A 22,900-nucleotide genomic window follows, 5' to 3' on the forward strand; every position below is an offset into this window, starting at 1 on the left:
AAAATATGGAAGCTTGACAGGTATTTAATAAAAACATTATATTTTACTGAATTTTGTAATGTTTGTAGTATTTGGCAGCTTTCTTAAATTTGTAATTTGTTATAATTTCTTTGTTATTCTAAGTAAATGTTGATTTATATCTAAATTTTTATTTGCAACTTTGTATTCTTTTCTTAAAGAGGCCCCAAAATTACATGAGAGCCTAGTCCTACAAAACTTAGGTCCTCCCCTGGCCTGGTATACAAAAGATGCTTAATAAATGCATATTGTGGGGTGCCTGGGTGGCTCAGTCATTTAAGTGTCCAACTTTGGTTCAGGTCTTGATCTCAAGGTTGGTGAGCTGGAACCTGCCTGAGAGCCTGCTTCCCATCCTCTGTCCCCTTCTCTCTCTGCCCCTCCCTGGCTCGCGGGCTTGCGTGCCAGAGTGCTCTCTCTCTCAAAAATAAACAAACATTAAAAAAACGCTAATTGAATGAATGAAATTGGAAATGTTAAAAATTAAATTCTCCTAAATGTTAAATATGTAATTTATGGAGCAGTCAACCAGTGCAGCAACAGACATTCATTCAGCTTTTAAATTTTTTTTTTCAACGTTTATTTATTTTTGGGACAGAGAGAGACAGAGCATGAACGGGGGAGGGGCAGAGAGAGAGGGAGACACAGAATCGGAAACAGGCTCCAGGCTCTGAGCCATCAGCCCAGAGCCTGACGCGGGGCTCGAACTCCCGGACCGCGAGATCGTGACCTGGCTGAAGTCGGATGCTTAACGACTGCGCCACCCAGGCGCCCCTCATTCAGCTTTTAAACTATTACCGTTGACCTGCTGGCCAAGGCTGGCTACCCTTTCCCAACCACTGATGACGTGGTGGGGTTGGAGTGGGTGCATAATTTACAGCTTTCTGTTCTCCACCACAGAAATTAGGTAAACTCCCCTCAAAGAAGCATCCTTGTAGGCTTCTGCAAACCCACACTGGGATACTTATTTCTCCTGGAAAGGGTTCTTTGAAAACACACTCCTCAACATCAGCTCTGCATGGCAAAAAAAGGAGAAAAAAAATCTAGAGAAAATCAGGAGCAGTCGCTGGATTTAAGATTTTTGCTCATTTATTTTAACAATCAACAGCAATTATGTATGGGGTGAAGGATCTTCATTTGCATATGGTATATACTGGTAATGGTAAACTCTAAAAATAACTTCAGGAGTTCTTACTCCAAAGCTCATGCTGTTAATGAGAAAGTTCAGAGGAAATGGTATTGATTACACCCCGCTAATCAGTTGACTTATCTGAGATAGTTTGGGTTCCTTTGGATATAAAAAAGTGAATTCCTTCCAATGCTTCAAATATTCAAGCTTATTGTAAAATATTAACTTTGACATTTATTAAGCACTTTGAAATTTTTGATGCTTTGTCAAAAAGAATAATGACTGTAATGAATTTTAATGCATACACTTTTAAAAATCCATGGAGTGATACTCAGAAACAATGAGAAGGGGAAAAAGGTGGAGGCTCCTCTTTACAAAAGCAGGCCAGTTAATAAATGTGAGAGGAATAACTGAATTAGGAAAACATTTGCAACCAGCAGTGTAATGACTGATTCAGGCAAGAATCATTAACATATGCCAGGGACGCCTGGGTGGCTCCTTCCGTTAAGTGTCCGACTCTTGGTTTCAGCTCAGGTCAGGATCTCACAGTTTGTGAATTCAAGCCCTGCATTGGACTCTGTGCTGACAGTGTAGAACCTGCTTGGGATCCTCTCTCTCTTCCTCTCTCTCTGCCCCTCCCCTGCTCACTCTATCTCTCTCAAAATAAATAAATAAACTTTAAAAAATTTTAACAAAAACATACGCTAAATTTTCATTGGGTGAAATTTTATTAGGGAACTTAAGATTCACAAAGTCTCAAATCAACTCACCATGATTACAAGGTATTCCCTCTACAGATGTGAAAAGTACCTTTCCAGTGAAGAAATCCAGAGATACTGCCTTAGACAAGTGATCAACTTAGCCTCACTAATAAAGAAAACTGACATTATTTGCTTCCTTATGCAATGTAATACAAGGGATGCAACATTATCCATAGAGAATTGTTGCCAAAAATATTTAATCTGAATCTAATAATGAGGAAATAACAATCCCAAACTAGGGACATTGTGCAAAACAGCTGCCTGTATTCTTCAAAAATGCCAGTGTAATAAAATATTATGAAGGCTAGGCAAGAGTTCCAGATTAAAGGAGACTAAAGATACATGACAACTAAATGTAAAGGATGTCCTTGATCGGATTCTGGGGTGGGGAGGGGGGCGGGAAAGCAGGGACATTATTGAGAGCGAGGAACAATGGGCCAACATGCATTGTGTAACAATGGAGATTTCACAGGTATGATAATGCTGCTGCTGCATTATAAGAGAAGGTTCTTGTTCGGATGAAATACATGCTAATGTATTTCTGGGTAAGGTGTCTTCATGGCTGTACACACGTCACTTTCAAGTGATTCAGAAAAGGAGAAAGAGAACAAATGTGGCAAAATATTAAATAATGAATGTTGAAGAAGGGTATGTGAGTGAACACAGAATGCAAATAAAAATGGATACATTAGAATTCATTAATTTCAAAACTTTTCCTCATCAAAAGACACTGTTAAGCCAAAGAACAAAGCAAAACAAAAACAACAACAATAAAAACAAAGAATAGGCAAGACATCAACTGGGAGAAAATATTTGCAAAACATATATCTGGCAATACACCTGTATCTAGAATAAGTGAAAAAGTCCTACTAGTCAACAATTCAAAAACAATCCAGTTATAAAAGGGGTAAAAGACTTGAACAAACTCTTCACAAAGGAGGATTCAGAAATGACCAATCATCACGTGAAAGAGTGCTCAACATCATTAGTCATAAGGGAAATGAAAATCAACATTTCAATGAGCTACCAATGCACGCCCACCAGAATGGCTAAAATTAAACAGACTGACAACACCAAATTTTGGTGAGAATGTGGAGCAGGCTGAAATTTTACACAGGGCTGGTGGGAATGTAAAATGGTACCACCTCTCTGGAAAAAGTTAGGCAATTTCTTATAAAGAGCGTATGAGTCATTTAATATTCTTTCAATTTTTACCATAAACTGATATTTTTCCAAAAAAAGAAAAAGTTGGGAAAAAAAGTATGTGATACTTTAGAATGTGGCTTCAGAAAACAGACATGATTCAGTGTATCTGATTCTGGTTGGTTCTCTATTTTTTGATCTTGGATGATTTTTTTAAATAGCTACTCACTCTACGAATATCTTGTGAGTACCTGCCATGTGCCAGGCAATCTCCTGTGTACTGAGAATACAATGGTGCAGAAGAAGGATATAGTCTATTTCTCAAGAAGACCATGGGGGAGGAGAAGGGGGGAAAAAAGAGTTACAGAGAGGCAGGGAGGCAGGCAAATGATAAGAGACTCTTAAATACTGAGAACAAACTGAGGGTTGATGGGGGGTGGTGGAGAGGGGAAAGTGGGTGATGGGCACTGAGGAGAGCACTTGTTGGGATGAGCACTGGGTGTTTTATGGAAACCAATTTATAATAAAAAATATATATTATAATAAATTATATATAATAAATTATATTATATATAAAATATAATAAAGTATATTAAAAAAGAGAAGAAGGATATAGTCTAGTCCTTATGGAGTTTATATTCTCATGGAGAGATACACAAGTAATAGGTAGTTATATGAAAGTCACCAAATGTTAATCAAGATTCTGAGCATACAGAAGAGGTACTAGGTAAGAGAATTTGAGGGAAAATGCTACTCTACTTGGGACAGTCAGGAAAGCCCTTTCAGGAAACAAAACAAAACTCTCAGTTGAGATCTGAAGGTTGAAAGAGAGTCAACCATATAAAAAGCTGGGGAAACAGAATTCCCTAGACAAAGGGGTCAATGAGTGCAAAGACCCTGAGGTGGAAAATAGCCTGGAAAGCATTTAAAATAGAAACTTACTACATCTCCATTAGCTGGTCACTGATCACTGGTCTGAGTTACCACATCTTTAACACTTACACACAAAGAACAGTATCGAGTATTCAGTGTGAGGCCAGAGAAGAGAGAAAAGACAAACAGCAGAGTTTTAAACCAAAGACTAAAGGAGACTACAAGAGTAGTTCCTGAAATCAGAAGATAATCAGAACCAAGGTCTCTGGAGCCCACAATGTGGAGAGTTCTGAACCGTTGCTTTTTTTTTTTTTTTTTTAATTTTTTTTTTTTCTTTTCAACGTTTATTTATTTATTTGGGACAGAGAGAGACAGAGCATGAACGGGGGAGGGGCAGAGAGAGAGGGAGACACAGAATCGGAAACAGGCTCCAGGCTCTGAGCCATCAGCCCAGAGCCCGACGCGGGGCTCGAACTCCCGGACCGCGAGATCGTGACCTGGCTGAAGTCGGATGCTTAACCGACTGCGCCACCCAGGCGCCCCAAGAACCGTTGCTTTTTAAGATAAGTCAGTTCGGATCAAGCTACCTGCTCAGTCCTGTCATGACCTAATGATGTTAATGACGACAGTGACCATGATCAAAATAATATGTCAGTTATAATTCACTGATTGCTTCCCATGTGTCAGGTTCCATGTCTAGTGCTCAATCTCATTTCATTCTGTCAACAACGCTAGAGGTAAACAGTATCCTCCCCATGTTACAGATGAGGAAACAGGCTCAGCGTGGTTAAATAGTAAACATAAGGCTGGGGGGTGACACCATCTCTAAGTGGCAGAATCTGCATTTGAATCCAGGTCTGTCAGACTCCAAATCCCAGTCTATATATTGTTATATTTGTTAGCCTTCAAAATTTCCCTAGTAGACCCTTCTGGCTGGCACTTTCTCCAGAAAGCTAAAGAAGCCAATGGAAGCAAGAGGATTTTAAGAGTTGACTTTAGCTTTCATGAGAGAAGAAGAGAACAAAGGCACCTGCAATAGTAAAAGACTGACTTGAGGCTACTCGGGATTCTTTTGGTTCATATGCTACACTAGACATTTTTCAAAGGGCACTGCATAAGCAAACAACATTGTCATAATCCTGAAACCTGAATTCCAAATGCATTAATTTCTTTTTACCACTAGAGATTCAGAAAAACATGCCACGGTGGTATGATTCTTAAGCTTGTGCTTTCAATAATCAGAAAGCTGGAAGATAGAAGGTGAACATTTATATACATTTTAAAATTATGAATGCAAAATAGCAGCCGAGAACAAATTTTTATATCAAGGTTATAAGCAGATGAAAGATGACAGTCAGTACCAGGAATGCAAACAGACCATTAATTATAGCAGCCTCACAAAGCACCATAGTAATATGCAGTTTGCAATACCTTACCAAAATTTACATAACTATATAGTCTCCTCTCAGACGCCAGAGATTCTATTTTTGATAAGTAGCAATTCAAAAGGTTAGTCACCTCACCTATAGTATTATTCAACTTCTATCAATGTGAAATGGTGACACCTTGAATTTACGTGTTAGCAAACCAGATAGGCTAGGCTGCCTCTAACTCTTCATTCATTCATTCCAGCACTACTGTGTGCCAGGCATTGAGCCTGGCTCTGGGGACGCTGACATGAATAAGACACACAGTACGTCCCCAGGAGAACTTCCAATTCAGAGAGAGAAGCAGACTAGCAAACACATAAGACAGAGTTTGGACAAACTAAACAGATGGAGATCCAAGTGACAATCTGGTGTTAGGGTTGCAGAGCGCTGCAGTGACAACAGTGATATGGGATCAACTACATTCTTTTTTTCTCCGCCCTCTTTTCTTTCTTCCTTCTTCTCTTTTCTTCCTCCTTCCCTCCGTCGCTCCACACTTCCCTCCTTTCCTTCCTCCTTTAGTCAATGAGTACATCCAGTCATCATTTAACAAGACTCTATAACAATAGCACTTTACATGTATGTAAAACTATGTGTCAGGCAATACTAATATCTCATTTAAAAGCTCACAAAACACCAGGAAGAAGGTATAATGAATTCCCCCACTTGACGGATGAAACCGAGGCACAGGGTGTATACACAGTTTGCCAAGGTCACACATGTGGCAAGTGGCTGAACAAAGACCCAGGCACCACGACTCCAGAAGTGGGGCTCCAGAGTCACTGCCTGATTCTATCCATTAGGAGGTAGTATGCCTGTCACACTACCTGAAGCAATAATAAGATTTCGGTGATTAAAGAACATTTTGGAATTTCTAACAAAGGCCTTCTGAAAAGAATCTGCCTTTCAAAAGCAGAGAGAGGGAAAAGAAAGGGATGATGAGAAGGAAAAAAAATGTTGTGTTCAGTGTGGGTCTTCTCTGGTTTCCCCCCTCGGGAGCACAGTGGCCCTCCACCTGCATAAATGATGAGAATTGGCATTCTGCTTGATTACTGTGCATCTGTTATGAGCCTCAGAGTGAATTAAGCAAAAACAATGTAAGGCAGGAAAAGAACCTACTAATGGAGGCTGGCCCAGTTGCACCGATTTGAGTCACGGTGGTATCCTCCTTATTTTGTAATCACCAGCAGGCACATATGCCCCCCGAAATTGCAATGATATTTCACAACAATTTAAATCAAGCTTGATAGCTAATTATGCTAAGGTCACGCCAAAGAACCAAACCACCAGGACATCAAAAATCCAAGATGGTCTAAGTGTGAAGTAGCAGCATTAATTTTCTCCCATTAAAAAAGCAATGGGTGGTGGGGGTGGGGGACAAGCTTTTTTACTCCCTGGGAATAACTGGCTTTCAAAAATCATCCAAAACAGACCTCTTAAGACATTTCACCTCTGCTCTGAATGTTTTAAGCTGGCCCTCTGATTACAAAAATGTTCATGTTAAATCTCATCAAGATGCTTTAAGATGAAGAATGTTTTATAAATTGTAATGGCTTTAATCAGAGCCCTCTCTGCAGCTATTTAACTCTACGATGTAGCCCAACTGGAGCTTCAAATTATGTCATTTATCGACTCTGTATTAATTAAGTATCATTATAAGGAGTGATTTATAGACTTTTTCGCAGCTCTCTCACCAGATGGTATAACACTCCCTCTCTGATGCTCCAAACACATCACCTGGATTCACTCATCTCTCTCTCCAGCTGAATATTCAATCAGATCTCAGTCATCTTCAAACTGGATTGCTGCTATTCCTCCTCCTCTTCACTTTTCTTATCAATATGGCACGCGAAGGCCAAGTGATATAAAACATAAACCAAGAGAATTCACAAAGCAAGTTCGATCAACAAGCCATTGCCGCCTCCATGAATTCTCACCCAGTGTAGTGATGCCGTTTTCACAGGAGAGTGGAGGGAAAGCCTTTTGCTTCCTTAGCCGATTAAAACTTATAGTCTGTGTTCAATTATCTGGGGCAATGGAGAAAATAACGAGGAAAAAAAATGTGTATTTGGCAATGGGAGTACAACAGACAGTTTGGCCTCAGTAGAGTTACTTTCTGAATTGTATTTTACTCGGGCTAATATGAAACTCATTTTGCATTCTTGAGCTCGTGTGTAGAGAAGGCAGGAGGCGGGAGTCCCCAGGTGTACTGCATTGCAAGGAAGCCAGCCTAGAATTTTAAATTGCCTTGGGTGATCCAAAAAGGAGATAATTGAGAAATGGAAATGCTTACCTGTTTTTTTTTTTCACAAAATATGAAAACCAGGTTAACGCAACTTCTCACAGTTGCCTCAAACTCATAATGTCTAAAACCCAAGCTGCTCATGTTGCCTCCAATCAGTTCCCTCTCCTCTCCTCCCTCTCCCTCTCCTCCTCCAGTCGCCAGGCTGGGTGTAGGGAAACTGGGGAGCTATGAAAGACTGAAGAGGGTACATCCCATTAACTAAAAGGACTTGGTGGCTTATCCACTCAGCTGGTCTAACTTATGGGAGATACTAGATGTTGCCAGATTCGGTTTTTCTCTAAAAACCACAAACTCCTATTTTTTATGTAAATCTCATGACTTTCAAACACTGTGCTGAACTGAACACAGATTCATCCCATGACTTTTGGTCCTTGCCTTACCGTAAACTTTGAGCCTTCCTCCTGCCCCCCCTTCAAATACAACCAAGTACTGATCATTTTTTTCATACTATCCCTCCTTGCTGTCTCTTGCTGTCCATTCCCACTGCCATCATCTCTGCCCTCATTATTTCACATCTGCATTATTAGAGCACTAACCTCTCTTTCCTTTTCATAGCAGGCCATGTAGTCACCATTCTGAAACAGCAGCGCCCAAATTTTAACATGCATCAGAATCACCTGGAGAGCCAGTTAAACCATAAGCCCCACCCCTAAGCATTTTTAATTTAAGGGGTCTCAGGTGGGGCCTGATAATTTCATATCAACAAGCTCCCAGGTGAGACTGAGGTGTTCCAGAGACTATCTTTAGAGAAATATTGCTCTAAAACATCACCCCCCAACTTGATCACATTCAATGATTCTCCATTTCCTCTACATAAAACTTAAAACTCCCCAATCTGGTATTCTGGATTCTTCATAACCGGGTCTCTTCCACTCACCCCCCTAATCACATTTCTCTAACCTCCAATGAAACCTCTGGCTCCAGCCATACTGGTCTACTTGTGTATTACCCAAGTTCATCAAGCATGCCCACCTCCTTGCCTTGATCATGTATAGAATGTCTTTCCACTTCCCTTTCTTATTTAAGTTCAACTTTGTCGTTGAGTATACCCCAAATACACATCCTCAATGAAGCAGCCCTAATCAGACTTCTGCTACCTCTTTTAGACTCCAAAGCATTAGCTCTTCGAGTTGCTTGGTATAATTCAAAACGCATGGAATTCAGAGCCAGAGACTCTAAGTATGAATCCTTGTTCCTTCATTACTTGTGTAACTTGATTATTTAACCATTCTAAACCTGTTTCTCTTTCAATAAAAGAGACATACCAATTATCTGCCTCCATTGGGTTGCATAAAGAATTCATCTCAACAAACTATTTAAGTCTTCAGAGATGCACAAAGATATACAAAGTAGGTGCCAAATAAATGTTCATTTCTTTCTTTCATTCCTTTCCCCCAGTCATTCATTTAGCACTAAATATAAAATAGATTACATTAGTCATTTATATTTTAAGCTTACCTTCTTCTCTTTTAGCCAGGTAGAATATTTCTGAGGGGCAACAAAAAACATGCCTAATTCATTTTAATAACCCTACTGCTTGGCAATTTCAGAGCAACTGTTAAGCTCTCGATAAATATTTACTAAGAAAATAATTAATTTGAAAAATAACGTAAGACAAATGGTTCCTCTGCAGAACTTAAATTAACAATTACACTTAGCCTTAAAATATCCTCCTATGACAAAGGCAAAAGGTATTTTACATACAAAAAAACTAATCAAGATCTAATGAGAGTCCCAGTTGATACTTAATGTGAACAAGAGTCATTATAAAGCATCAATAAAAAAAAAAATTCTTCTCCTTAAAGTAAATTTGAGCACAAGGATACTGACAATGGCAATGCAGAGAAATAACAACAATGAACCTGGAGATATTGAAGGCAACAAGTAACGGACTTTTTACAGATGTCTCTTAAGGACATGTCATGTAACCATGTGACTGTTGTACTTCCAAAATGGCTAACAAATATTGTTAACTGCACTGACAAATGTCAAATCAAACTGGTAAAACACATGTTCTGCATTTTAGGGGATTCTCTAATTTTGAAGTCAGGCAGAAACTAATTACAATTTCTACTCTGTTCTCTAGTATTGCTGACCTCTACACCACTCCTAGACAGAATCCAGTATCACCACCCCCATAAAACTTAAGGGTGAAATATCTGTCAGAGAGAAGGGAGCTGTTTTATTCAACTAGCAACTCAAAACACCATTGTTCATGAAAGTTGTGGCAGAAAAAAAGATACAATCTGGCATGCTGGGCACATGTATATTTTCCTTAAATACAGAGCAAAGTGCCCTAAAAATTCAAGTTGTTTTGTATTTACTATCCAGAGGTTATACAGTTTGGTCAGAGAGCATTTGCAATCTGGTCACCTGGCTTGTTACGAAAGCCCTGCCGTGACTGACTATACAATCTCAAACAAGTTCATTCCCTCAACAGAACAGTTCCTGAGTGACTATTATGTAACAAAAATACTAGATGATGGGAATTTGGAGATGTAAATATATATATACATATATATATGTGTGTGTATATGTATATATATGTATATATATACAAATACATATATACATATATGTGTGTGTATATATATATTTACATGGAGAGAAAGAGAGAAAGATATCCCATGTCTTTCTGGAACGTATAATGGAGTCAGGTGATCAGGATGGACTGGACAGTTTACCTGTCACTGAGGACATAAAGGCACACCACATCTCCCAGCCTCATGACTTTATTATGACCAGTGAAATGTGAACAGAAGTGAAGTAGGCCGTGTCTAGACCTGGCCATGGAAAACCTCCTGTTTGATTATCGACTTTCTCTATCTTCTTATTTGCCAGCTGGATGTAAAAGATCCTGCAAAAGGCTCTGAGATCTTAGAGTTGATGGAAAGGAGCAGAAGGCCACCTGCTAAACACCCTCTTAGAACTATTATGTGAGTATGAAATCAACTCCTATTGTGTTAAGTGACTGAGATTTGAAGTTGATACAACAGTTAGTGTACCCTACCAAAGCATGGATCACATCTACCCCCAAGACATTATGACATAGAGTATGCACAGAACGATGTGGAAATACTGGAAAGAGGCGGCTCACCCTGGCTGGAGCTAGATACCAGGGAGGGCTCCCCAGAAAAAGAAACATTTAAGATGAATCTTAAAGGACAGTTTGAGACAATGAGGAAAGGGATAGAAGGTTACAGGGGAGAAGGCATATGCAAAGTCATGAAATCCTGAGGAAACCTGGTGCATTCGGAAAGTGTCAGTGACTCCTGACTACAGGAATGTGGAGTCATGTTGGGAAATGGGGCTACTCAATATGTATTTGTTGAAATGACTAATAAAGAGCAGAGCCTAGAAGGCATAGTAACTGTCAGCAATGATGGATAAGGGAAGAGGAAAAAAGTTCTCAAGAACCATCTAAGTTAGAAGACAGAATAGATGACATGCTCTTCCCTGAGGTAGAAAGTGCAGGATAAAGAGGTAAAAAGGTGAGTTCAGTTTTGAAGAAAACTGAAGAGATAACTAAGGAACATCCAAAAGAAGGATCAGGAGGTCGTCGGATGTATGGGCCCCGTGCTCAGACAACAGTATGGGAAGGAAAGGTGGGTTTGGAAAGTGTCACAGGCAGAGATGGTGGCTGAAGCCACAAGCATGATGGGACTGCTCAGGTAGAATGTTCAGAGTGAGAAGTCAGGGAAACAGAAAAGGAAGAGGGTAAGTGGGAAAGAGAGAAAGAGTAAGAGCAAGAAAGAGAAAGAGAATATAAGAACGAAGTCACAGAAGCCAAACAGAAGAGGTATTTAGAAAGCAGTCAACAGTGACAAATGTTTCAGAGTGGTTAAGTAAGATGATGGCCTGAAAATGTCCATTATATTTGACAACTAGGCCGCTATTTGTGACCTTAACAAGTTCCATTTCAGTATTGGCAAAAGCCAGATTAAAATGGTCTGCAGAATGAATGACAGGTGAAGAATTAGAGACAGGAATACAAAATACTCTTTAAGGAAAATTAGCTCTAAGAAACAATTAGCTATTAGTGGAAAAAGAGTTTGTTTCATTTTGTTTTTATTTTTCAGAATGTAATACTTAAACATGTTAATATGCTGAATTCTCTGAACTTTTATTTCCCTATCTGTAAAATGGGTATAATAATGCCCCTTCTGCTTGGTCCACTGAGTTGTCATAATGAGTAACATGACATATGTGAAAGATTCTAAAGTACTAGGTAAAGGGCAATGTTATTATGTATTTTTAAATATCAAAAAGATGGAGTTACAAAAGTCAAGAGTCCATTGGAATACGGTTGGCTATAAAATCAATGAAAAGATTGTAATCAGTCTAGAACTAGAAATATTAAGAACAACATCTTTTTAATATACACTATAAGTTGTTCATCCCAAATATTAAAGGCTAACAATACATTTCTATGTCCTATGCCGGGCAAAATTTTTCTGGGGCTCCTAGGGTATAGCCTGGGTTTCCAGATGTCATTACACCAGAAAAAAAAAATGTCAATTAACCCTAGTATACTGCAGTACACTAAGTCATCTTGGAGTTTATTAGTCTTATAAATAGTAGTTCTTAAATAAATATTTTTGGCAATCACCCAATAGCTCCATAATTTAGATCTCATGACCAGTGAAATCACAGTGAATGGCCACAGCTTGCCGAGGCCCTTGTTATTCTAAGGGGTGACTGAGGCATTCTGGGAAGTAAGCTAGCCATTTTAGGACTTCCCTCCTGGGAAGATTAACCATCCAAAAGAATAGGATCCAATGATTATTTCACTAGTCACTAAACCTTTGCACCCTACAAAGCACATTATTTTTAGCACTATGACATGAGTGGAACAGTTTTTCTCTCATAAAACATTTCACAAGTAGTTTTAACATGTCCCATCTTCATCCCTGGGAAGATATCTTATCCCCATTAAAGAAAAATGTCCCTTTTCTCTTTTCTCTGCACTTCTGGACAACTCTCTTTTGACTTGGTTTCCTATTTGCTGATGTCTCATCAGTTATATTATTTTCAAGGGTGTAGGGTGCTAATTAAGATCAAGCAACTGCGTCTCCAGCTCCAAACAAAAATTGTGCAGAATAAATAAGCTTTCCCTTACAATAGATACTGATCTGATCTTGAAACCCAAATAAACCCGATTTGCAACTGTTTCCATAAGCTTTGTTTTGTTTTGTTTTTTATCTTTGGGAGACCAGGCTACAACACTAAAATGGTGCTTCTTTTATCCATGTTTATCCCATCAAATATTTCACCCTTAATGTGTGGCATGACCATATGTAACTTTTAAACTAGGCCAAATGTCTGCAGGTCAAGTTTCAGAACTTTCATCCACTGAAAAGCTGAATTTTACCCTAAGACTGACGGTCTTGCAATTACCTCGATCAGAAATACAAAGAAAAAGGAAAACTTACGTTGTCCTTAAATACCATCAAATACTTATATAGACCTTTACAGATAATCAAGTATCTGTCATAAGTTTATCTCATTTATTCTAAAAGTAATACTGTAAATTTATTACTCTTCATCATCACTGATTAACAGAGGAGAATGCAAAGACCCACAGAGTTTAAGAATATTCCTAAGGCCACATACTTGTTTGGGGGCAGAGCGAGGTCTGTATCCAAGATCCTCTACTCCCTAGTCTCCTTCCACTACTCCACAGACAGCTCTCATCACGTTACCCACTTTATTTTTATTTCACTTCTCTAGCAACAATGGGAAAAGGCCTAGCTTCCTCTGAAGTCACTAGGAATCTTTGATGAAACACAGACGTGAATTCAGTTCTCCCTCCAATGAAAATACATAACATATTGGTTATATAAGGAATGTTATGGGGTCATCACGGATGTGGAAAGGTTTTTAAAGGAATGTACAAACAATGCTTGGAATCCTGAAAAGGCCAAAGGAGACATTACAAACAAGTGACCAAATATGGAATGAGGGAAAATTCCGTAAACAAATCAGTATTTTCATTTGAATGGTTTGTTTTTATTTCATACGGGTTTCTCTTTCATGGGTTTTTCTCAATCTTCGGGTTTTTTTAAAGGGTTTCAAATGAACATCGTGACCAACCTGTAGATGGAGAAGGAAGCCACTGATCGAATCAGGGATGCCACAGCCCCCACTTTGGCAGCTTCCACTGACCCCTGGACTCGGTACTGCACTGTCTTCGAGTAGTTGACATAAGGTTGATTATACACAACAATCTTCCCTCTTGCTTCTGGGGCCCTTCTCCGCAGTTCCTCGAACGAGGTCACCACGAGAACTTCTGCTGTAATGCCTAGAAAAAACATCATACAGGATTAACTTATGGTTTCCAATCAGCCCTGTTGAATTGGCACACAAAAGGTCATACAGGCTCTACCTGCTACATCTGGCAAACTGGTTTGAGAAGATCAAAGTTTTAGAGCCATTTGCCATGGAAGAAAGACTGCAGAGGTTAGCTAGTCTCCCAAGAGAGAGAAAAGGCATTCAAAATAATAAGGCATACGACTCAGAAGGCTTTTCAACTCACTCGACCAGCTGGTACTAAATCACAAACTGCTTGAAAAGATAGATTTTTCCCCCTTCCCACCCTAAGAAGTCACGAGTTTCACAGAATGACACTAATTATTTATAAAGAAAATGCATTTCAGAAGCTCCCCCTGGGATTAATGAAACGCATATTTATCTTTTTATAAAGCTATTTTGTTATGTTGTTAAACAACCTTCATTGACATCATACAAAGAATGGCAGTTCATGAAGAATGTTCTTAGAAGCCAAGAATCTTCAAAAATCCAACTTTTGACAAATAGTTAATGTAACCTCTACCAAGAATTATAAAAAGTCAGCTTGTTTTCTTTCCTCCTTTATACAAAACACTCTCAAAGAATATGGAAATTTCCCATGCTTCTCAATTTACAGTACTGGTTCATCACCAAAACACATCACCGGTCTTCAGAGAAAAATTTTGAAGATGTTGTGTAATTGTCCTATTATCCTGTTGTGTCACTTAGAAGAGACGTGCCATCTTTCCTCATAACAGAAGACTTGCCCAGATCTTCCTGATTAGGGAACAGGGTTTCACAGCTTCCAAGAAGTCATTCAAAAACTGCCAGACCACTGAAGATCCAATTTGATGGAGCAGTTTGAGTGACAAGGAAAAAGTATTTAGCAACAAAGGACAGATGCAGCGACTAAATAAAACTGTGAAAAGAAAGTGGCAGGCGCCTACTGTTCTGTGGCTTTAGCCATGCAGTCATGAAATATGTCAGTAAAAACTGAAGTATCAACATGCATTTGGCGTGCTTCCTTAATCTTGCAAACTAGAGAACTAGGTTTTCCTGGAAGGTTAACAGATGCCATTAAAATATTAACTGTTACTTGGAAAATCCTTTTAAAATGCACTGCAGGTATGAGAGAATTCTTGCTTTCAACGTAGGCCCCATTATAATGGACCCTTTGGGCTAGCTCCACTCCTGCTTCTGGTTCTCCTATCTGGACTCAATTTGTGATTTTACTTTAAAGTGACTGACTACAGATCTCTAAGCATGTCTCCACCAACATTCAGAACTCTGAACTTAATTTATAATCTAAAAAAAAAGCAATGTACAATTATAAAAAGGAAGCCACTAGCTCCTTCATGTGATAAATAAATATGTGAAACATACAAGTAAGAGTTCAGCTAGACAGATTTTGAGATTCATAACTTTCTGAAACCTGGAAGCTACCTTAATATTTGACTGGGGTTACTGTTGGCATAGTACAAGAATTTTGTTGATGGTTTTCAGTTGTTCCTAATGAATAACAGATTCAATGGTCCACCCAAGGACTGTCCCAGCAATAGGGTAATTTTGGCATCTGGACTGGATCCACTAGAAATGAAGCTGAATTTCTATAAATTTTCATAGGCCGTTGCAGAATTAAAGTCATAGGAGGGTAGTACTTCACTACAGTCTAGGCCTCAAGTTCTTTCAACAAAGGAAAGAGTGGTAAGAGTCCTGAAGAACCAAAACCCAACCCAGACACCACAGTTGCCAATGCAAATCACTAGTAGAAGCTATAGGTCAAAACCTATCACCATAAACATGGAAGAAGAGTTCAAATTGTTTTCCTGAAAGCCTAGAGTCATCTCTGACTCCTCTCTCCTTCAGCCCTCATGTCTAATCTATCCTCGAATCCAGATATTATGGCTTAAATACTGATTGAACCCAGGTCCTCTCCTCCACTCCATTACACTCTCACATCAGGCCCTCATTAGCGACCTTTTGGACTGCTACAACTCCCTCCTCTTCCACCCACCTGCCACCACGGGTGTCCCAGCCTCCAGCCCACCTCCCTCAAACTTCACCTCCACAGAGCTGCTCTAGTGAACTAACTGAACTGTAGAGAAGTCAGATCAGCCTACATCACCACTCCCACACTGCTCCTCCTCCAGCTCTGTTGAAAACCATCTTTTCAACATACCACCCAAAGCTTGTCCCTCTCTACAGACACAAGCTCCCTCTTCTTTGAAATTCCATCATTAATAAACTTAAAAGTCCCCACTCTCACCATGACAGTTCACTCCTCAGTGTCTTTCTTTGTTCATACTATCACATGTCATACAACATCATGTGTTGTTGACCTCATTCTCCCAGCTCCGTCATGTGACAAACACCTATTCATCCTCCAGGATGCCACTTAAGAATTTCTTCTTTAGGGAGCGTTCCCTGGCCTCCGACCTCCTGTCTCATCTCCCTTCCCACCACCTGGGGGAAGGCTGGCTTATGAACCACCCTCCTCTGGACTTTCAGAGTGTCCTGGGCATACCTGGGCACTGGATAATTGGAAACCCTGCCTATTTCTGACTCTCTCCACCACATCGACTGTGATCTCATGGAATGGGGCCATGTTCATTTTTGCTTGCATCTCCTGGACATAACACAGCGTTTAGCATATGTGTAGGCAGTCGGTCAATAAACACTCCTTGAATAGCACTGCTCCAAATAAGGGACCATTGACAGGGTCTAAAGCATTTCCATAAAAGTGCAATTTTACCTTTAAAGTTTGATAGCATTTCTCCCATAATAACTCAGCAGTATGATTCTCTTACCACCCAGAGCACAGCTGCATAACAATAACCAAGCAAAAAAGGCCTTGGGGCAGTCAGAATAGAAATATACATTCTAAGTATGAAAACTCAAGGACCTGAACATAAGAATGCTCTTCTGTTCTCTGTTAGAGCCTCATTGCCCTTACCTCACACAAAATTCTAAATCTAGTATTTAAACCTATAAACAATGAGAAACAACAAGTCAAAAGGAAGAGACAGAGTCGGAAGCTGATAGTACCACAAAAAACAATGTCAGAGACAGGAACATGTAAAATAACAAACGCTAGCAATTTTCTGCAATGCTGGAAATGAGCACTTAAAATATGACTAATGTGACTAAGAAACTGAATTTTTAATATCATTTATTTAAATTAATTTATATTTAAATTTGAATAGTCATATCTGTGTAGTGGCTGCTATGTAGAACTGACAACCACTGCCGACTCAGTCATGATGTAGGCAAATAGCCGAAAGCATCTCTGTTGACCCTGAGGACCTTGCTTCATGACAGTTCAGTAACAGGCGTGAGGGTCATGGTGATGACCCCTGGCAGCAGTCACAGATCAGGTGGACTGTATTCAGTACCCATCTTTTGGAAAGGTGGAGTATGTAAAGAAAGCATTTCAGGAAGATTTTTGCTCAAATTGAATAAAGAAAACTAGCCCACCTGGAAGACTTTGCTTTTCTATATTAGTTTGTGTTTTGACACATGTTACACAAAGGAAATTCTCACGTTCTCCTATGAATCAGCAGACTCCTTTTCTGTGCTCTCATCTTCCTTCTCCATTCTCAAAGATAGTACATGAAATCCTCTAAGAACAAAAAACCAGTGTCGTATTCACAGTAAGGCCTTCCCTCACCTCCCTATTTATAACTGCAACCCACTCCCAACTCCCTAGCCTCTTATCTTGTTTAATGTTTCCATAGAATTTATCAGCTTCCAGCCACACCTACTACAATCATGTAAGCCCCATGAGCAGGCAGAAATTTTTGTCTGTTTTATTCATTAATGTTATCAAAGTGCTTGAAATTGTATCTGATACACATTATGTGAAATTCACACACACACACACACGCACGCACAAATGCATACACGCATGCATATACTGAATGAATAAAAAGAAACAAAAAAATTAAAGTATAATAATACCTCATCCCTGATCACTCTCCAAAAATGTATACTTCCAAGGAATATGTGTATTTCTGCAGGTCAGAAAAATTGACGATAATAATAATAGTTATATTTGAATATCTATTGTTCATACTAATGCTCAGAGAAATTGCAGAGTAGTTATTGGGAGGATACTGATAAGCAGGTAAATAAATCTGCACAACTACTAGGTGTTGACGCTGACATTTGAATCCAAGGGTCATGCTCCTCCTATTTACTGCACTGTTATCTTCTTTCACAAATATAAAATAGATCAAAAGAAAAGCTCAGTATTTTCATTTTAAAAGGAATAAAGAGGAAAAATAAAGTATATAAAAAGTCTGTCTAAGTTATCAGTTATTTTTCTTAGTCTACCCAGGATCTGACTAATAAATTAGAGTACTATGATCACATTAGGTCCCAATCTATTAACAGAAGAGTTGGGGGGGGGAGGTTTCCCTCTAGGACAAGAGTCATCAGACTCTGTTAGAGTAATGAAAAGGATTATGATAGTTAATTCTGAAGAAAATGTGTGACTGAAGCTAAGAATATTCACATTATAAAGCAACTCTCTTGGCTACAGCTGATTATATCACAAAAACAGTGTAAAAATCCTCAGGTTCCCTTTTATTCTCCACACCTAATTTTTTAAATTGATCAATTTATTTTTTAAGCAACCTACCCTGTGCATAATTACCACTGTGGTCTCCTTGCAGAGACGACAGATGCTGACTGCTGTGGTGTTGGCTCAGATCATTTTTTCTATGAAGAATGCGATGAAGAGACTCCAAGCTTGGTATCTTCTGACTTGATTCCTCCCAAGAACAGTTAAGAATAGGAAGACAGTGAAGTGAGAATGTTTATAATGTCTTCTATTATTAAAAGGAAAGGAAAAGACTACAAACAGAAAAACATATCTCTGGGGCTCAATTCAACGTGGTATGTTTTAGAAAATTGATTCTGATTTCAGAAGACTTGGCCTCCAAAAAGGAAATACTGGAGCCCCACCCAAAAGGAAGCCTAGCTTCTTACTCGTATCATACAATCTTATATTGAGTACATGACACAAGATAAGTAGGTCCAGTGGAATGGCTGGTTTTTCCTGAACTCACTTATGGAGAAGAGAAAACAGCTGTTCTTGGAAACTCAAGTGTTTTGAACTGAAGTGGTAATAAGGAAATGGCAAATTCATGGCAAGACAGAAAAAAGAACATCAGAGCACTTCTTTTTGAGTGTCCATTTGTTTATGGAGAATATTATAATTGTGCAATGTCCTTCTCATGAAAGAACAAGTCTTTACAATTTAAATTCATTCAACAAATTTACAGCCCTCCTACTGAGTGGAACTGCGTACTGGGCATTGGGGACAGCATGAATTTGACTAAGTTCCAGTCCTATCCTTAAAAATTAGAAAATCTGGGAGGGAAAAGTAGGTAAAGAAGAACTTTAAAAACAGCACAGGCAGTCACAAGGTGAAATGAAAGTACAAAGGAAGATTTCACCAAATAATAAGTTAATTCTGACTGGGTGAAATCTAGGAAGTTTCCTATAAGATGAAACTTTAAGTGAGCCTTAGAAGATTTCCAATAGCCTGAAAATGAAGAAAAGGGCATTCCCTGGAAAAGAGCAAAGAAGGGAAGACAAAAATAGATGAAAACATTTATTCACTTACAGTGAATAGGAGGCTTCCTGCCAGGGCCCCAAACAGACAAGGAGATACTCTAAAATCTTCTAATTTTTAACCAAGACATTTATGGACCCCTATTTTCATTCTATGAGTTCCAAGAAGGCAAGGAAAACAGTCTCCTTGAAACAATCTTCAGGAAAAAAATATTAAACTCAGCTATTAGTAGAGTGAGGGAAGAGCAAGAGGCAAATTGCACCCCGACCGATAGCTGCAGGTATGTGACTTACCCTCTCCACGCTGTCTCCTGAGATGTGGCTCAAGTTAAATCTGGTCTGTCACCTTGAGAACAAGCCCAGACATGACTGCATCAAAACCCATGGGCACGGTAGGTTATCATCATCTCTGGAGAGGCAGCTGTCTGCCCAATGGAGCAATGTGCCACAAGCCGTCTTGCCATACTGACAGCTGAGGACGAGCCACAAGCAAAGCGACCTGTCTACCCTGACCTCTAAGATACTGAACGTACACATCTTGTTGTGTAATGGAGAGATGCCCACCACGGGCCCACCATGTTTAACAACCTGTAATGGAGCACACTCAAGGGGTACGAGGACCCAACTCCGCAACATGTGGCCGCAACAAGCGTGGGGCACAGACCAACCCTTAGCAATCTGATCCCTTAGGTGCCAAACTGCCACCATCGGTAAGGCCACTGCATGAAAGGCAGTCAGAGTTTGGGGTGCTTTGATTAATTTTAGCAGTTATCACAGGGAGCATTTATAGTCTAAAACATGAGGTGGACTGTGTTTGAAACACACTTGCATTGTCTTCAACATGGTTGCTCTGAAACATGTTTGAGCTTGGTTGCTTTCTCCTCAACCCCTGAGTATCTTCTTGTAATGGTGACTGGTGTGGGTGGGTGGGGACTTCCATAAAAAACATTATCATCTTATACATCTGTGAAAATGAAGGCTGAAATACCCTATGTATCTCAGTCAGCTTCCAGTGATATTTAAGCAGGAAAATCAACAGGACTTAGTGATGGCAGGGGTAGAGAGGTGAGTTTCTGGCTGCATTTCCACTGACACAGGACTAGCTATTGTGGTCTGGGGCTCATGGCTGGCTCTGCTGAGAAGGTGGGACCTGAGAAGTGAGTGCTAACAGACTAGGGAGGAGAAGAGAGAACTGAGATTAAAGACACAGAGAGGGGGAATGAATGGCACAAGAGAAGGCTGGCAGTTTGTGGGGTGATATCACATGGGAGCCATGTAGCTGTATCAAAGAATCTGGGTGGGGAGAGAAAAGTCAGGCAAATTCAGATTTATACTTTGAAAATACCTCTAGTCTTGGTGTGAGGAAGGCCTGGAAGATGCAAGAAAAGGTATGGAGGGTTATTTAGGGGATGGCTGCCACATTCTGGTTGAGAGGCAATAGTGGTTGGATGAGGGCAAGGCAGTGGAGGGAAAGAAGAGAGTGGACCCCTTTGAGCAGCAGTATGGAGGGGACACCATTTACTGCGATGGGCAAAGTGGCTTCATAGAGTGTTGTACTCCACAACCATACTGCCCAATCTATATAATGATTGCTTTCCTGGGGAAAGTTGTATATAAACTGAAATTTATTAATCAGATCACTCAAAATGAAGCTTTTATTTTTTTTTAAATCTTAAGATGAATCCTATCCATGAAATAATCATCTTACTCTAAAACTTCTTTACAAAGTATTTACTATAAGCATTCTTCCAGATATGCTTAAAACAGGGTATTTCTTTCTCAGTAACAAAAAGCGCCCATTGGTATGTAACCTGGCTTGAATACTGGCTAGAAAGCTCATTAGCCTTTGATCTTGAATAGGCTGCTTAACTTTTCCCAGCCTGGAAATGGGAATCACAATAATATTGACCCCACCAGGATTCTTGTGAGCATGAGGATGAGTTGACTGAGGTAAAAATTGCTCTGTGTGCTATAAAGCATTATAAGACAAAAAGAGGAGTAAGGTATATAAGGGCTTTGGACATATGTCAAATAGATATAAGCAGTAATTATCTGATTTATTTAAAATTTCACTTCAGGGGCGCCTGGGTGGCTCAGTCGGTTAAGCGTCCGACTTCGGCTCAGGTCATGATCTCGTGGTCCGTGGGTTCGAGCCCTGCATCGGGCTCTGTGCTGACAGCTCAGAGCCTGGAGCCTGTTTCAGATTCTGTGTCTCCCTCTTTCTCTGACCCTCCCCTGTTCATGCTCTCTCTCTGTCTCAAAAATAAATAAATGTTAAAAAAATTTTAAAAAATTAAAAAATAAAAATAAAATTTCACTTCAAAGTAATTACCAGGAATAAAACAAAAATAATGGATATATCTTCAGCAAATATGGAGCCTACCTGGAGCAGAGCAGAGCTATTCTTTTTTTTTTTTTTTTTTTTTAAGTTTATCTATTTATTTTGAGAGAAAGAAAGAGCACAAGCAGGGGAAGGACAGAGATAGAATCCCAAGCAGGCTCCACGCTGCCAGCATGAAGCCCAATGCGGGGCTGGATCCCACAAACCATAAGATCATGACCTAAGACAAATCAAGAGTCAGATGCTTAACCAACTGAGCGACCTAGGTGCCCCAGAGCAAAGCTATTCTTTATCACATCAGACAACTCCAGAGGCTGTGTCAGTGTTGACTAAAGCAATCATTTAAGCACTATGTTATAAAGATGCATTATCAGTTTGGGCAGAGAAGCTGGGAAGGTTTTATGGGTCTACCTGGCAACAGAGGGTATAGGAATGATGCAGGAGTGGGTGAGAGGAGCAGGGAAGGGACTTTTCAGGGAAGTATCAGAGGAACAGGGCATGACAGAAAAAGATGCTAGCAGCCCTATCTAAAATTATATCAATGCTATATTCTATTATTTTCTCTCCCCTTTCCTGTAAGAGAATGACACATGCCAATCAATTGCCTTGTAAACTGCAGTGTCCCTCCTGGAAGACACTGAGGCTGGGCTTGGCCACGAGATTTGCTGTGGCCAGTAGAATGCACATAGGGACGGAATATGGTCACAGCTGAGCAGGAACTTTATGAGCCACTGCGAGCTTTGATTGTCTCTTTCACCCACAAGAATGATGTGTCCCAGATGAAGACTTCTCCTTCCGCCTGGATCCTGCAGTGAAAAAGATACTTGGGGCAGAAGCAAAGGCACTACCAACTTTATAAACATATTCAAAGTGAACAAGAAATAAATCTTAGAGGGGTCCAAGCCACAGAAATTTGGGGGTTGTTACTGTAATACTGAGTGAGAGCTGACTGAAGTAGGAGCCCTGAATTTAAAGCTTCTATCAGAGCATTTCACAATCTATATCTGATGACAGATAAGATATAGAATGAATATATTTAAT

At 39.7% G+C, this 22,900-nt stretch overlaps 1 protein-coding gene across 2 annotated transcripts in view; it reads right to left on the minus strand.

Annotated features, from left to right (window-relative positions):
- The window catches only part of CPQ (carboxypeptidase Q), a 344,836-nt gene that overhangs the window by 280,993 nt on the left and 40,943 nt on the right, over window positions 1-22,900 (minus strand). For both annotated transcript variants that reach the window (XM_030303994.2, XM_030303995.2), the window contains exon 2: window positions 13,747-13,954. In XM_030303994.2, the coding sequence (XP_030159854.1) occupies window positions 13,747-13,954 (208 nt within the window). The remainder of the gene's footprint in view (window positions 1-13,746; window positions 13,955-22,900) is intronic.

This window comes from Lynx canadensis, chromosome F2 (genome assembly GCF_007474595.2).
Source record: "Lynx canadensis isolate LIC74 chromosome F2, mLynCan4.pri.v2, whole genome shotgun sequence".
Taxonomy (NCBI): Eukaryota; Metazoa; Chordata; class Mammalia; order Carnivora; family Felidae; genus Lynx; species Lynx canadensis.